General features: G+C 31.7%; 1 protein-coding gene across 1 annotated transcript in view; it reads left to right on the forward strand.

Annotated features, from left to right (window-relative positions):
• CDH12 (cadherin 12) overlaps nt 1–18916 on the forward strand; it is a 1029254-nt gene that overhangs the window by 960435 nt on the left and 49903 nt on the right. The window contains exons 8-9 of the mRNA XM_049768382.1: nt 6565–6752; nt 17842–18095. Coding sequence (XP_049624339.1) covers nt 6565–6752; nt 17842–18095 — 442 coding nt within the window. The remainder of the gene's footprint in view (nt 1–6564; nt 6753–17841; nt 18096–18916) is intronic.

Below are 18916 nucleotides of genomic sequence, written 5' to 3' on the forward strand. Positions count from 1 at the left end.
ATTTATTAGCCAAATGAATGTAATATAAATACTTAGCCTTAAATCTTTGAAAAGTGCTCAGTTATGAGAACTATAGTATTTAAAAAATGAATTTGTCATGACTCAGAGTATTTATGGCTATGTTGAGTATTTACAATTTAATTCATGAATAAAACATATTTTTATTCTCAGAAGTTCATATATTTGTATATGGTTAATCAAAATCTAGATTGGGCTAATATAATCCCTTAAAAATAAATTAGCCAATATAATAAAATTCTTCATGCAAAAATATTTGACACTTTAGATTAGAGGGGATAGTTAGTAGGTATGGTTCTTGCCTTGCATACAGAGCCCACCAGGGTTCTATAACCCTTTTGGTCCTGAATATTGCCAGGAGTAATTCCTGAGCACAGAGCCAGGAGAAACCTCTGATTCTTGCCAGGTCTGACCCCAAACAAACAAATAAAAAAAGATACTGGTCACGTCCCAAAGATTTATTCATTTTCAACTCATCCCAAGTCGGAGCGGGAGTGGATGTCTGTATTACTGACAGATTCCATTTCCCATATATTTATTATGCTTGATTGAATCCAGCTGGAGTCCAACTTTGTTATCAGGATGGTTCTTCCAGTGCACTACATTTCTATTAGTTTAATTGCGGCTTATTGAAACTACTCATAGCTTCAGGCTTTGGAGGAAATAGAGGGCATAAAATGTTCTTCAACCACCAAAATATTTTATTCAAGAATTCTTCAGTTTTCAAATATAGGGAAAAATGTTACAGTTAAAATTAAAATGACTTTTCAGGAGTCTTAATATCTTCCGTTCATTCATCTATCCCTATACCACTGTAGGCTGTTTTCTCGGAAGTATTACCATTTCTTTAAGAAGCTGAAGTTTCACAAATTGTCTACAAAACCATTACTTGAAAATCAACTTGCTTATTTATTCCTCCATAGATAACCTATGGGTTAGGCATATTATCATTACCATTACCAAATTACAAGTCAGGAAAAGAAAGATTAAATAAATCATTCAAGACTTAAGAACTATTACACATTTGTAACAAATACCTGGTTTATGTAGTCTAGTTTTACCCATAAAGATAAATGGTATAATACCCTTTATATATTCATTAAATAAGGTGAAGTCATTTTGTATATAATTATATTTACTTCAGATGAAAATATCAAAATATAGAGAAGGAAATCACTTTATTTCCACACAAATCAATGGTAAAATATACAGATACATTTAATAAATGAAATAATAAATCATTAAATAAATTGTATATATGACACAGGCAAGTATAACAAATATATTATTGAACAAATTATTTTAATTTATTTGGATTGTTTATTTGAAAATCATCTAATAGTTTTATGTAATGTATTTATATTGCAATATACTAAAACTATAATTGTAATTTAAGTAGTGCTTTATTTGGGTAGCTTCAATATATGAATAAATAACATTAAGTATTTAATATTTTATGAATTTTAATAATTTTAAGAGAAATTCAGATATTTTTAATGTTTCAGTACTTAAAAATATTATTTAGCTCCAATATATTTATAAGTCAGAAACAATGATTTATTACTTATTAATCTTGTGTGATTTTAGATAATGATCATTAACAACATGAAATAAAACATATTTCAAAAGGCAATCTATAATGAGTGTTTATGATTGCTATTCTCATTGCTTAATGTTATTAATTTTACAGTACATTTATTTAATTAATCTATTTGTTTAGGCCTTGTAGCCTTGAATTCTTTACAAATTATATAGATTTGTTTTTATTATGGTCAGCAAAGATTTCTCTTCTGCTACCTTATTTTCTAAAAAGTATACAAATACAATGAAAAAGAAGGGAATACATTGTTTTTGTCCTTGGGTATGTTAATATACTTGATACGATATACTCTGCAATATCTTACTAAGCAAAGTCTATTAAAAAAAACGGAGCCGGAGTGATAGCAAGAGGCCAATCTAGGACAGACCTTGGTTCGATCCCCAGTGTCCCAAATGGTCCCCTGAACAAGGAGCAATTTCTGAGCGCATAGCTGGGAGTAACCCCTGAGTGTCACAGGGTGCGGCCCAAAAAAGACAAAAAAAAAAAGTTACTCTTTAGGACCTATATTGTCTATAAAATTATTTATTTTTAAATAAATTTAAAATTAATATGAAACCCTCTTTTAAGAGTTTATAGCAGGGGCTAGAGCTTGCTGCACTCAGAAATTGCTCCTGGCTTGGGGGACCATATGGGACACCAGGGGATAGAACCGTAGTCTGTCCTAGGCTAATACATGTAAGGCAGATGCTTTACCACTCAGCGCCACTGCTCTGGTCCCATTTGGCTTATTTTCTTATTGTCTAAGAAACATTTCTTGTCACCTATTTTTTTCTTAATCGGTGTTGAACAGGAAGTACCATTAAGGTGTTTTATATGCATCAAAATTAGGATGCCTTGAAGATGATGGCTGTGTAATTGCATAGTATATCATAAGCAATCTGACTGGCACAGCTGAAGATTACTTCAGTTTTGAATTAGTCGGCATGACCTCAGCTTTATTGTTGCTGTTTTGCAAAAATGATAAAATGTCAAGTCATTGGGAGTAAACCAACAAAACTTAATCAATTTGACATGACGAATGCAGAGCTTCTCTGACTTGTCTGTATTCTGTAGACTTTATTACTTACTATGGTATTTTATTGAGTAATGTTTGTCTTAGTGAATGTTAGTGTCTACCACTGTACTAAAATCGATGTCAAGTGCATAAATAACAGAAAACTCGTGATCTGTATTTTGTGTACACTAAAATCAGTACACAAAAACAGATGAAGTGGTAAATCACTATTTTATATCTATTATATTTCAATTTTGGTAAGTAAATGTGCATAAGTGATATGAATCAATATATATGCATATATATATATATATATATATTAAAAATCCATTCTTCACTTTCGCAAGTTTTCCAATGCCATTAGACAATCATGAAATTTGTGGAGTGATGTAGACTACAAACAAAAAACACCTGATAACATATTTACCAGATAGTACAGAGAATCACAGTCTTCATATTTATTGTTATTGACCTCATATAAGTCCTGTTATAAGTATAAAATATATCTCAGCACATAGTTTGAAAAGGCTTTTTTCTCTAGCCAGCAATCTCATGGGCTGCCTTTCAAATTACCTTCAGGATTCAAAAAAATTCTGTCTATGTTGGAAGGCTTCAATTTTGGCCAAACTTTTTATTTTCACTAAAAATAATCCCTATCATCACAAGACTGTATTATTTGTTTCTATTATTTTTGCTATGAATGTTCCAATAAAAGCTAACTCATTAACTCTATGTGTAACCTGAATTTTCACCTATGTAATGGAATCAAAATTTAGCCCAGTTCTTTTGAGTCCTGGAGGTAGCTCTGCTTATTTTTCTAAGGATTCTTTTTCCTTCCTTGTTTTTCAATACCTCAGCACCTGCATTGCTCTGGACTACTAGATATATTTATAATTCAAAATCATTGCACATAATAACTTCAGTCACAGTCAAATGTCTACAATCTGTTATCTATGACATATTTTTAAACCACTTATTTGCTCATTAGATATTAGGAGAGGACTTCCAGTAAATTATTCAACATTGATTTATCTTCATCAAGAAGACAAATTAAAGATGTTTCTCACTTTTCATCTTAGTTATCAATAAAATTGGAGTATGACTAATTTGACTGGTGATTCAATGTTTTGAGAGCATCATTAAAGTAACTTTGGTCTATCAAACAGAAATTCCAGAATCCACATGTGTTTAAGTCCCAGGAATATTTTGGAGAGATCAAACTAAACTAACTTATTTGAGATGCATATTAAAATATAAATAATATGTAAATTATGTTAAACAATATATAAAGCAGGCTATAAGAGTCAACAATGCACTTGCTTATATTTCCATTTCCATTTGAACTCAGAAAACTTCTTATTTACTCTCATCTGAACAGCAGGTACTTAGTGTCACTTTTAATTTTATTTTGCAACTTTGCTTTCCTTGCCTACTATTCAAAATTCTGCTTTAGGTTTGGAAAGACACTGTATTACATGTGTTGAAACTAAAACCTAATGAAACATAGTCTAGTCAATTATAAATTCCTTATATGAAAATTTAAAATATTTACTTTAATAAACTGGTTGTATTATGTGCTTATAGCACACTAATATTAGTACTGCAATAGAGTTTGTATTTTCTATGTAGTTTAAGATTTATTTGTTTTTTTTATATTATTTTTTTTGTTTTTTTAGGCCACACCCGGTGATGCTTAGGGGTTACACCTGGCTATGCGCCCTACCGTTTGTGCCATCGCTCTGGCCCCCAATATTTATTATTTTTGAAGTAATCTTATATGCCCATTTGAAAAGAGCTTTGCTATTTATTAAAGAAGAATTATTGAGTTACTATAAAATATACCTTGTCTTTATATAAGACCAAATATATTTAAATCAATCATTACTGTTAAAAGGAAAAACATTTTATGTCACTTTGGATAGAAATAATGCTAATTTTTAACATTCTGCACTCAAAATAGACTGCTTTTTTTTTTTTATTCTGCTTATTGGGTCACACCTGGCAGCACTCAGGGGTTATTCCTGGCTCTGTACACAGAAATCGCTCCTAGCAGCCAAGGGACCATATGGGATGCCGAGATTTGAACCACTGTCAGTCCTGCATAGGCTTCCTGCAAGGCAAAACACCCTACAGCTATGCTATCTCTCTGGCCAGTTTAGTATTTTCTTTTTTGAGAGGGCACTTGGCAAGATTTTAATATTCAAGAGGCAATGACATAAACATAATAAACAAATTCTAAGTACATTAGAACCTCTAACACAAATAGAGTTGATAATAAGAAAATTTGGCAGAGAATATACAAATATAGTCATGTTTTCTCAAAGCCAGTAATAGTAATATTATGATGCAGCTTTATAAATGCACTTCAGTGTTCAATTTACATATTTTAAATTAATATATATTTATATGTGAATATTATTTTCTTACATTAAATAATATATGTTTATTTATATAGTACCAATACACTTTTATTTTTCACACAGTCTCTGTTTTTGGTATCATGTTTATGTATTAAACATCCTGGAATCTGCATATCCTATATTGCAGTCAGGATGGTGCAGAGTGTCCTTTCATATTACCTGACAATTAAAGGGCAATGCAGAGAACCCTGTCCTGTAAGCAGGTCGTTATTGTTGTCAAGACTTCTTAGTGTTAAGGGAAGTCTCTTTGGAGCAGGTCGATGTCAGAGCCGTGGTAGTGTCTTCCCTGGTAGAGGATTGCTTCCAGGTGTTGTTTTAAAAAAGTCTAATGTAAAATTACCTTAGTAACTCTATCCATGAGTGAGCCAATCCTAGTTTATCTATATGCATTAAAAAAATAGGGCCGGGGAGATAGCACAGCGGTAAGGCGTTTGCCTTAGACACAGAAGGACGGTGGTTCGAAACCCGGCATCCCTGAGCCTGCCAAGAGCGATTTCTGAGCATAGAGCCAGGAGTAACCCTTGAGCGCTACTGGGTGTGACCCAAAAACAAAAAACAAAAAAAAAGAAAAGAAAAATAGGACTTATCAAAATGTAAAACTCTATTTTTGTAAAATATTCATGCATTTTAATTTTATTCTAGTAAAAATATTCTTATTGAGATGATCAAAATGCTGCTTTTATTTATTTATTAATTAATATTTACTGTGATGTTAATAGTCTATATTTTATTATTTCTCTCTTATAAGCATTTTGAAATTTTATTAAATTATTTAAAATGATAAATTTTCTTAATTCTTTATATTATATCAACAGCAATTTTTCTAGGATTTTATGATCATCAAATTTATAGCAATATAGGTGCTCCATCTGGTGGTAAAGAAAAAATCATTTCCTCTTTTGTAAATAATTCAAAATATTTGGGAATTTAAAATTATTTCCTGTTATTAAAATTGAGCAAAATGACCTAACAAGATAGTCGGGAAAATGTTATTAAATTAGTATATAAAATAGAATCATATGCTTATTAAATAAATTTTGATCATTAAAGGATATTATTTTGTAGGTATTCTTTTTAGATTAATATTTTGTCTTTTGTAAATAGCTAACATATACATTATACATGCATGTTATTTGAGTAAATATGACTTTATTTTAATATTATATATAATCCGTAATATTTTCTTATATCCTTGTTCTGTGATATTATTAATAATGCATTAATATATTTTTACCTTTTATATTAGGTATACTTTGATGCTACTAGCATGTACATATTCTTCAGAATAATTTTTATTCTGTACACTATGCTCTTTATAATATTCATTTAAAATACTATAATAGGTTTTAAAAGAAGAGCGAATTTATAATTTTTAAATAATGCTTATTTTGATAGAAAATTGTCTTTTGATTATGTAGAAGCGTGTATCAAGGCACATTTATCATCTACACATTGTCAAGCTTGCAATAACCTATCTACTAACCCTACTATTGACTAACTCTACTGTTGATGTGGCATCTGTATCTTCTCAGGCATCTTCCATTTGAAAGTCCCAGAGTCATCTCCTATCGGCTCAGCTATTGGGAGAATACGAGCTGTCGATCCTGATTTTGGACAAAATGCAGAAATTGAATACAATATTGTTCCAGGAGATGGAGGAAATTTATTTGATATTATGACAGATGAGGATACTCAAGAAGGAGTCATCAAATTAAAAAAGGTACATCTACAAAGTTTTAGAGAGTGATAACTTTAAAAAAATTGAAGGCATAAAAAAGCAATTGTCAGCTTGCCTTTCAATTGCCAATAAATTACATGTAAAGACGATGTTAATGGGAAGTTCTAAGTCAGTATGTGTTGTCTTACTTACCATTTCTTACTTACCATTCAATGAATCACATTCTTGAAATAGGTGGGCATAACACTTGTTTCCAGAAAAGTAAAACCAGTTATTTAAAAAAGGAAAGTAAAAAGAAAAAGAAGAAAATTAAAAATATAGTGGCAAGCAAATTTGTGAATATCAATATGTCTTAAATAAAGTCATTAATAAAGTGACAGAAAGTATAGTAACTCTTTTCATTAACTGTTCATTCTGTTAAATTGATGTTAATTGATGTGTTCCTATAGGAATAACTTTCAAAAAATGAAGCCGTCCAAGAATTTAAAGCACTATTACTAATATGGTGGCTTTTGTGCCTGTGTTCTCAGCTGCCAGGTCTCCTAGAGGAAAGGAGATGTAGGAGGAGGGTGGCTGCACTCTCTCAATAAAAGGAAAAAAAAAAAAAAAAAACCTAGTAGAATAGTCTCACTCTTCTATGGGCTTTAAAAAAAATTAAGGACATTACATTGCCCAGAGACAATTGAGATGAGTGCCAGAAAGACCAGCTCACAATATGAAGCTCACCACAACGAGAAGTGAGTGCAGTTAGAGAAATAACTACACTAACAACTATCATGACTATCTCAATGAGTGAGAGAAGTAAAATGCCTGTCTAAAATACAGGCAGGGGTTGGGAAGGAAAGAGGGGAAGCATTGATAGTGGGAATGTTGCACTGGTGAAGGGGAGTGTTTATGACTAGAATCCAACTTCAATCATGTTTGTAATCATGGTGCTTAAAAAGATTTAATTAAAAAAAAACAAAAACAAAACCTAGTGACATCAGCCCAAATACCAGCATGCCTGAAGTTTGGTCAGAGCAGTGTCTTCAAAGTGAATCATACAGGAATGATGAGTCAGGGCCATACGCAAAGTGGTAATTATGAATGATAGATGCAGCAGAACTGCCTTCGACAGAGTTAGGGGGTTGGCCTGCCCTCTCCTCCCAAGATTGCCAACTTTCTGCTACATAGCCAGCCAGTATATTCATAATTTTTCATTGCTTGGTTAACATCTCTTTCAAGAAAAGAGTGAGTCTATGGAGCTAGCTCAGCGATAGCATGGTGAAAGTTTAATAATATAAGTTGGTCAGAAGCTTAAACAAAAAGAAATTAAAACTAAATTTTGGTATATGGTGACCAAATGTAGTAATATATAAATGAAAACATTTAAAATTATATTAATAATTACATCTATTCATTTAAAAGTTTTAAACTAATGTTACTTTAAAAATTATAAATTAAAGTGCAATTAATAATATAAGGTCAGGGGCTAGAGTGATATATCTCAGCAGAAAGGTGTTTTTCTTGCATGCATATAACCCAGATTCGAACTTCGGCACCCCATATGATCCCTGAGCCTTCCAGGAGTGATTTGTGGAGTGAAAAGCCAGAAGTAAGCTCTGAGCACCACTCGTTGTAGCCCACAAACAAAAACAAGACAAAAATATAAGGTCAATTATGATAATTTAAAGATTAGTGCAAATGCTTACCATGTGGAAGCCCTTGGTTAAATCCCTATATCTGAGGGTTCCTCAACACTACAGGGAACAATAATACAAACTCTCTCTCACAAGTACACATTCTCAAGCATATATACACACTCATACATGCATAAAGTATAACCTTTTACTCCACACCACCAGGTTTTGTACTATTTTTATATTTCTGACTATATAAATCTCTAACTCATACAATGATAATGAACATTACTCTTACAGTGGATCGATCCTAATATAGATTAATTTGACTTTTGGCATAGTGAAACAAGTAGGCTATAGAACTACTTGATAATTTGATAGCTAATATTGAAAATTACAAGAGAAATAAAATAATGAGTCACGACAGGAATCCATTTATTAATGCTACCTGTGTCATTACAAAATATGGCAAAAAGGAAGACCAAAGTTCAAGATGATAGAAACAAGTCATTATTTTAGGGCAGTCTATGTACTTTGTCTTTAATCAGGTGGCATGGAATATATAAATGTAGGGCAAGATTATATTTAGTATGTGTAGACTATTTTTATGAGAATGAGATTATAGGAAATCTAAAAATAGAGTGCAGGCTTGAAAACAAGCATCAGTTAATTTAAAATTATTTCTTATCCAAGCATCAATATACTAGACACACTTGATAATCTAAATTATTTTAACCTACAAAATATATATTTTTCAACCAGTCCCATTTATCTGGCTGTTGTTTCCATGTTTGCTGAATAACTCTGAATTTGAACAGAGACAACAAACAACACTTATCTACCTATTTTTTTTTTTTACCAACCTACCAAACCAATCTGGTATCTATTCTCTACTGTGTGCATGATTAGTACAAACAAATATATATAAATAGATGATGTGACTAAAACTGACAGGCCAGGAGAGAATTCTGGGGATAATACATTTGATGTGCGTGCATAAGGCCTTTTGTTTATTTATTTGAGAGGTAAAATGATAAGCCACACTGGGTGTTGTGCAGGGCTTTCTTCAGGGTGAAGCCTCTGTGACCTTCAAGAGTATCACCCAAGTGCTCACCAGCTTTGCTGTCCACATAGACAAACATCAACACCAATTGTCACTTTCAGTACTGCCAAGACAGGTCTAACACCTGGTCCTAGAGCATCTTAGGAGCAGTGCCCCACCCCACCAATGACAAAATGACAGTTTCCTAAAAATAGAAAAATATTCAGTTCAATATTCCCTGGAGTACAGATTTTCATTAGCATTTAATTTCCAAAAGCAGTTTGATTCCTATTTCTTATTTTCCACTCTCTTTCTCTATGACTAGAGTGTCAACAGTGGGCAAAAATGATGGTCAGGTTTATATGGGCTGAGGATGAAAAAAGGCATTTTTATTTATTTGATTTTGTAACCTCAACTTCAGTTTATGAGCACCGTGACAGAATGCCATTTCACTGTGTCACTCTGGATTCAGAATAACATTATGAAACTTTATACATCTCCCAAAGGCAAGAGATACTGGTTTATGAAACAATATGAAAAACTACTTATTCTACTTTTATATACAATAAACAAGATATGTATAAATACATTGACCTACCTACATAGGTTAACGTTATTATGAATATTAACAAAAATTGATTAGTAAACTTTATAAGTAAGTTACACAGCTTAAAATAAAGGAGACATTACATTTCAAATTAGAAAATAAGATCTCTTTTATACTTGAAATTAGCCTATGAAGTGAAAATCTTAGTAGAATAATATTTAATTTTTATCTGCTAAATACTCCAAAAAATAAAAGCTCATTTACTTAAAGGAAATGAAGAGCACTCTATTTGAAAGCATTCAAAGATGAAAATAGTAATTTATTAATAACAATAAAGTGGTATTCTAGTTAACGCTTAAGTAATTTAGCAATTAAAATACTGTGTGAATACTATTATGTGAAAAAGAATTTTAAATATCTTACATATTTTTACCAACTGTTCTGAACCATTTTTATAAAACAACTCTTGGAAACATAAAGTGATATATTGTGTTTAAAATTTAAATTGATGAAATGCTTTTATGTTTCTTTATGAATAAGTGTTTTTGTACTTAAAAAATCTTACTATTTTGATATTACTTAGCAATATTACTTCATTTCTAAATCCTACCTGTGATCATTTTGAATATAAAACATTTTTTCTTATTCCTGTTGATATAAAAGAAAAACTCTCTTGTTTACTTGGATTCTTTAATAAACAAACCAATTCTCGATCGATCACATTGAACTTTTTTGTTATGACCTAATTAGACATTAAAATTTTCTTTTGCATGGAGTAAGTCCACGTGAAACGATTTGAAAACAGCACCATCTTGTGGTTTCTAATTTTATTGGAGGAAACAATGAGACACTATTTTGTCAAAAACACATTTTATTAGCTTCAAAATACTTCTATATTTAATTTTAAAGAAAAATAAGGTGTCAACTTTTGTTTCTATAAATACCATATTTTTGATTTTGTAAGTATTGGTGTTTTCCTTGTTTTTTTTGCAATTCCTTATTTGACTTTCATAAAACTATGCACCAACTCTAAATTATTTTCTATATAAACCAGATAGATTGTTCTATGGTCTTTCAGACATTTGTTTATTTGTTTTTAGGGCACATCCGGTGGTGCTCAGGATATTCTCCTCACTCAGTGCCCAGAGTTTATTTCTGGTTTGCCTCAGAAGACATATGAGGTGTCCAGAATTGAGCCCGGGTCTGTTACATGCAAAACTGTACCATCACTCCAGCCCTAAACTTTCATTTCTCTGGTGCATCCCATAACCTTTTTGAGTTTCAAAATATTGCAAGTTGAATTATATGTCTTCTCTAAACAAAAGCCTGCCTGCCTCCTGGGGTAAACAGGTTTATAGAACTTTTTCTCCAGTTATATAAACCAGAAATGGAGGATTTGTCTGTTAATACTTCTCTGGAGATTGAAGAACTTTTCAAACAACAAAATAGAAAACTGACCAGCGATTTTTGATGCATATGAATTGCTCTCCCCTTTTCTTCTCCTGATGTGGTGACATAATAATCTTTCCTGTAATTGTATTGAATTATTGACAACGTTAGAGCAATTCCTGGTCAGGAAGTCAAGCAACAGGAGACAATATAAGATGACTAATTAGGGAACATTTCTTATAATTATTATTGTGCTTATTACTGGAAAGAAAAATCCAGAAAGCTTGGGTTTTCTGGGCAAGATATTTTTCATAACTGGATTGCTCCCCAGATCTCATTATATTTTATGAATTTTGCTTGAATCTTGAGATTTTTAATATACTCAATATCATAGTCTGAGACAGAGCTCGAGTTTTTATTGTTTCGTGTGACTCTGTCCAGATTCACACCATAATTTTTGTGAAGAGTCTTTGCAGGTCTACTTTGTTCATTTATATGGTTCTTTTGTCAGAGTTTAGCTATCCATAATTCTTAGGGGTTGTCTATTGTTTCTCAATTCTGTTCCATCTGTCTGAGAATTTATCTTTTTATTCCCCAATACAACAAGTTATGATTACGATAGCTTTATAGTATAATCTAGAATCATAAAATGCAAAACCTATTTTTCTCAAAATCGTTTGAGGTATTTGGAGGTTTTATTACTTGTTACATATTTATAGGCTACTTCAAGTATTAGAATATGGTAAATATATAGGATTTCATTGAAACTGAATAATGCTTCATGTGGGATAGTGAATTTGAACCTCTTTCTATTTGAATCAATTAATATAGATTAGTTTTCTATTTCACGCTCACCTAGACTCTCACTCTTAATTTGCAGTTCTGTTGTATGAGTTTATCACATATTTTTTTAGATGTTTGATATTTGGGCCAATGTTTTAAATGAAATGATTAAGTAAAGTTTTCATCTAATTCATCATTTGCATATAGAAATGAAAAATATTTGTCATTGATTTTCTAGCCCACATTTGTGTTGCAGGGTTTATTATTTTAAAAATGTTTTAATTGTAATTTTGTTTATTCATTTTTTACTATTTTAATTGTCTCAAAGATACATTCTTGATATAAATATGCATAGCATATTAAAATAATGATAGATTAACTTTTTCACTATAGATCCCTTTGATATTATATTTATACCTTTATGGCAAAGAATTTCTAAATTATATTGAATAATAAAGAGTATGGATGTCTTTTCCTTGAGTTTGATCTCAGCTTTTTGTCATTATTTATGATGGTTTCTGTGGGTTGTTGTAAATAGACATTGTTATCTTGAGGTATGGTTCTTCAGTTTTTTTTGTTTTTGTTTTTGTTTTGTTTTGTTTTTCTTTTTGGGCCACACCTGGCATTGCTCAGGGGTTACTGATTCTTCAGTTTTTATTTAGCTGAATTTTATCAAATATATTTTCTGCACATATTCATATGATATGATCTGTTGGGTATATATATGGACAAAATTCTGCTTATTACTGATTCTGTGCTCAGGGATCATTCTTGCTAATGTTTTGAAAAGTCATATGCAATGCCAGGGATTGAACTGAGGTTAGTCACAGGTAATAGCACTATCTCTGTGGCATATTTCTCTTTCCCTTTGTTTATTAATTAATTTTTATATTTTGAAACTTATTCTTAAGTAAATAAATTCTATGTTTACTAACCTATAGTATTGTTTTCTTAATTTCTAAACTATTGATATATGCCATAATTTTGATTATTTCCTTTTTCCTTTTCATTTTGACATTAATTTACTCTTCCTTTTCTGGTTTTTCAACTGTGAGGATAAGTTATTTGAACTTTTTCTTCTTGGTCATCTGAACCTATAACTAAATTCTCCATTTTATATTGTTTTTACTGTCATCCATAGATTTGATAAATTGCCTTCATAATTGTTTCAAAAATATTTACTTTATTCTTTGATAAAATAGTTATTTAGCATATTGTGGTTTTTTTTTCTCATTTTTGAGTTTTTTCCAACTTTCTTTTATTTGGGGTGGTGTAGAACACCAAAGCAGTGTTTTAGTGCTGAAGGAAATCTAATGAGTCTTACCAATTCAATCCAGGAGTTCAATGCAAGGATGTGAGGATACCATGATACTTGGCCCCAGTTGTTCTGGAAATACCCATGTCATCTCTGCAATGTTGGGACATCAAGGTTCACATCCCTCGGCGCTATTGGGTTTCCATAGCTATAGTCAGAGATACTTGTTGGACTATATGTAGTGAAGATTGGACTTGTATCATGTCCTAACCAAAATACTGGTAACCAAAGTAATGGTAGAATTTTATCATAGAATTGACACATTACCAACAAATAAATAAACATTATGGCACTTTCAATTATAAATAAATAAGTTACTAAGTGGAGAGGGAGAACTAAAGAAGAAATATTGGCACTTTTCTACTAGGTGTGGGATGGTTCTAATATGCTTCTAAAACAGGCACATTTATACTCTCATAAACCAATGTTAACTTAATCAACAAAAATATATTGTAAAGGTCTGAAAAATAATTTCTAACAGTCATTTAATGCTTGAGTCTTTTAAAATGATGTGTAAGCTGAAAGTCTTATCTTTATAGTTCAGCTTGATATAATAAATGTATTTACAAGTGCTTGTTCCTTACGACTTTAAACCAGGTTCAGACTGATGTGTATGTGTTTTAACTATGTGTCTTGAAAGAGATTTTATCCATTTTCAGTAATCTATGGTTTTTGTCATTTCATTGCACTAATAATATTATTTTCTACTGACCATTAAGACTGAAACTCTGAAGTCTTAATGCTTATGAACACATTTAGTAAAAAAGGTTATTTGCTAAATTGGTGAGAATAATGCAATACTTATCACAAAACTGAAGCAAGAGAGAGATGCAATAAAACCTATGGTGACTCAGAAAATAAGATAAATCATTTTCTGTTTCAAGTTTCCCAGCTAAAATCCAGGGTTTGAGGTTGTGCTTTTCTTCTCTTAGTAAAATGACCAATAGGATTTTCCAAGTTTATTGGCATTTTAAAAATATATTTTTATATCTTACTAATTCAAGTTATTTTTCTGGCTTTTCATAAAAGTTCATTGTCATCTCCTTTGTGTGGTTTTTATAATCACACGTTTAGTACAAAAGTCATCTTTCTTTTAAGGGCTCACAAAATTCACAAATTTCCAGTAACATTTTAATTAACTAAGCTAGAAATGATTATGAAAAGTAAATCATTAAAATATATAATTTTATATAATCTATTTATTTATATATTTATATATTCAGTATATAGTCTATTCACATATTAAAGCATTGGGCATTTTATAGACGTGTAGATTGTTAGTGGACAAGGATTTGAGGGATTTTTTAAAATTCTGTCTTCTGGGGTGCTGGGATTGAACCTGAGTTGGCCACACAGGGCCAATGTGTTACCTCCTGCACTATATCTTTGATTCCAAGAGAATACCATGCATTTTTGAAGAGCTTGGAATGATAGGGACATTAGAGCAGATAAATATTTGCCTTACGTGGTCAACTAAAAGTTGATTCCCATTACCAGTATCCCTGCCTTGGTTTCTCTGAGCATAGTGCCAGAAGTAGTACTGAACACCATCAGGTGTGCACCCTGGACCCTTCAAAAAAGGCAAGTTAAATCAGCTCCACTTCATAATAATAGATTTCTACAATAGAAAACAATAATTTTGGCTTTAAAGGCAAGGGTCACTCCTGGCTATTCTCAAGGAATCAAGGTTGTAAAAATGATGAAGCTGGATCTGTTGTATACAAAACAAGTGTCCTACCTCTTAATACTATCTCTCCAGGCCTATAGTTACTTTTAAAAAAAATAAATATGGGGAAGGCAGGAAGATAGTATAGCAGGTAAGTCACTTGCATTGCACACAGCTGACTTGGGTTTGATACCCAGAATTCCAACTTGTCCTCTGAGCACCATCGGGAGCTATTTCTGAGGGTATAATCAGGACTAATACTTGATCATCTTTGAGTGTGGCTCAAAAATCAAAACCAAGATGGACAGAAAAATATGAACACAATTCTGTTCATCTTATATAAATAGCAATTATTCTACTATGTGTTTATTTTAATGTTTGTTGAATTTCTCTTCTCAAAGTCACCAGCACCTTCCTCAGGAAAAAAAAAACTGTAGAAAAGTTAAGTAAATAGGATAAAATCATCAAGAATAAGATAACGGCCAATTCTCTTGGGTCTGTCAGAGCTCCCTATTTTATAAAGTGGATTTGCTAAGAGCCCAAATCACTCACTGCCTAGGATACTATGGCATTTCTTCAACAATTTTCTTCAGTACTTTCATCACTGCAGGATATTTCTTTTCAGTCACTAAAAGAAAAAAAAAAAGGTATGTACTGAAAGGTTCTTTCATCTCTAATATTAGCTTGGCTACAGGTGTTGCCTGCTGTGATGGGTCAGAAAAGCTTAAAAGGTATAGACAGTGTCTGATGTCCTAAAGACATAGGAACTATTTCAGAACTCTTCATTCTTAGATTGAAGTAAACTTTGAAATGGGGCATTGAGTTCATCAAACAACTGGTGGTATGTTAATCGAGTAAGGTAAAGTGTAGGTTTGACTAGAAATAGTCAGATAATCCCAATTCTAAGTCTAGGAAATGTAACACTGGCCATAAAAGGGAACAATATGAACCAAGAGAATTGAATTTGCTTTCAAGGCAAAAGACCCTTACATTTGAATCTGAATAGTCTTAGACCAGAAAGTAGAAACTATTTTCATAAGAAGTTCATATGTATTTAACAATCGTAGAATTAAAAATTAAAAATATATTTCATTTGTCCTTATAGTTTATTACTTCATCTGTCCTTCATCTTACCTTTCTTTATCAGACATATTCTATAGCATCTTATTACATTAAAACATATTAAATATTTGATGGGAGATTTAGAACTTTTTTAACTATGGCATTCCTTTAACAAAATAGTGTTTTTACTACTATTTATTAATTGCATAGATAGAGAGAAAATTAAAACTTAGTTATTAATACCTCTTTCTCTCTTCCCAGAAGTTTATCACAGGCCTTGCTACCATTTTCTCCTTAAATATCTCAAAAACAAACCCTTTTTAACTGATTACTTGTTTTTAGATATTTCTTCTCTTTTTAATTGAAGGTCATTAGTGTAATAATTAAAAATTTAATTATGTTTTCACTCAGGTAAGATCCTTTCTTGTTCTTAACTGTAGTTGAACCATTCCAAGTAATTCAAGTTTTATTTACTTAGTTTGTTCTTTTACTTTGAAGACTAGTTGTCTTTCCTTGAGTCTTACTTTTTAAATAAAACATGATACTCAAATGGAAAACAACAGAAGCATTGTAAAAATATCTTCCTTCTTTAGCCAGATATTTGTGTTTGTGTAACCAATAGCTATAATCTCAAGCAAATGTGGCATTAGGAATTTTACTTTTATAATTGCCTTTGGAGTAATCAAAATCTTTTGCATAAATATATAGATGTGGAAGAAAATTGATTATATATAATGTAAACAAACTTTTAGGTAAGTAGAAGAAAGTATTGAGTCAATTATCATGTCCCTATAAACTGATAGAGGAAAATAATTTGAACATAGAAATGAATGATCCCAGGAAAGCCTATGCCAATAATGATTGTATACTTTCTTAGTTATTTATAGATAGTTAGAAACTTGATATATTGGCATTAAATTTTTCACTCAATTAAACTAACTTTGTAGAATATAAGAATAGAAGCTTTGGTGTTTGAAACCTAAGGCTTTTCTTCTTCAGAATATGATGAATATAAGCAGTGGTAAATATAAAAATGAGACCCAGTGACTCTATTAGAAAGTGAGTTCAATTATTTGGTTTGATTCTTTAATATTATTAGAAATGTTTAACTTTATTATTTTGGTATTATGTATTGTTGGTGATGCATTGCAGTGCCCATAAATTATAAATGTCGTAAAATATCAACATTATTTTTCTAACACCTAGAATCTATTTTCCATCTTGACTTGGTTTTGCTTCAGCAAAAATGACATTTTCAAGAAAATCATTTGATATATAAGAATATTATATTTAAATTAGTAAAGACATGTCAAAAGATACATTTATTATAACTGAAATCCAAAGTATAATCACAAATCTACTTTCAACTGTTTTGTTTTAATTACTGAAAAATTCCACTAGAGGTCAGAATTGGATCAGATCAGAAAAACGGCTTTCAAATACTCTGGCTGTGTAGCTGCTCCTATAAAGAGAATATAACTTATTTAGCCTCTATATGTGCGTCTATGTCATTTTAACGCATGTAACCGATTGTCTTTTACAAGCTCTCCAGAAAATCCTGCAAGTAGGTTCAGTTTCCTTTGACCACTACTTACACAAGATAACTTGAAGACAGACCAGTGTGATATCACCTTCTAAATCTCTAAGCAATGTGTCCCCACAAATTTTTTGGATGCTTCTCCTCACTTGTCATTTGTCTTTGGTACAGCCACTGGATTTTGAAACGAAGAAGGCTTATACGTTTAAAGTGGAAGCCTCCAACCTTCACCTGGATCATCGCTTTCACTCTGCGGGCCCCTTTAAAGACACGGCCACAGTGAAGATTAGCGTATTGGATGTGGATGAGCCCCCTGTGTTTAGCAAACCACTGTACACCATGGAAGTGTATGAAGACACCCCCGTGGGCACCATCATCGGAGCTGTTACTGCACAAGACCTTGATGTGGGCAGTAGTGCAGTTAGGTAAGAATAGAAAATGCTCTTTTCTGTGTGTCACAGAAAAGAAGCATCTCATACTCACTTCTGCATGAACGCACTGCAGAAAACATGGTACTTGACAAGGCAATGACTGTAGATGACAGGAGTAGGAGGACACTTCTAGAATCACCACCAAAAAAATCTGGGATTCATTCCTGAATTAGGATTTGGCCTGGGTCTTGGACAAGCACACTGTCATGCTCTCATTCTTGATATCTAAGGTATAAATTGGATTTAATAATTAAATTCCAAAGAAAAATTCTGATGATTGAGGCTCTATTTTGGCGGTGCCTGAAATGTAATAGAAGTGTTGTAACATTATTTATTTCCTCTGAAATATTGATTTCCCACTTAGTTTCTCCTACAGGTTTTTGTTTGTTTATTATCAGTTGCAATATGAATTTCTTGGTTTATCGTGACTATTGAGCCATTTAGTTTATTGTGACTATTGAGTACAGTTAGAGTTTGTTCTTATTTAAGATAAATTAGAAGTTGTTCAAAGTCTAGATTTTGCTGGGATCTCTCTTCTGGGGAAAGCTGTGAATCAACAAAGTGTTCCATAAAGTAAGAAAGAGCAAGAAAATCCCCATTCCAACCACCATCCATATTAAAACCTCTATTATCTTCTTGTGCTATTGAGAGAGACACTGCACTTTGACTCCTGATATATTGATTTGTCAGTATATTTTACAACTAATTTTGGTTCAACTTTGCTTCTGCTGTCCACTTCAACTTCGTGTGACATGCCCAAGTAACTAAGAGATGGAAGAGGAGAAGGAAGAAAGAAGCAGGCATGTGATTTGTTC

Source organism: Suncus etruscus, chromosome 2 (assembly GCF_024139225.1).
Source record: "Suncus etruscus isolate mSunEtr1 chromosome 2, mSunEtr1.pri.cur, whole genome shotgun sequence".
NCBI classification, from domain to species: Eukaryota; Metazoa; Chordata; class Mammalia; order Eulipotyphla; family Soricidae; genus Suncus; species Suncus etruscus.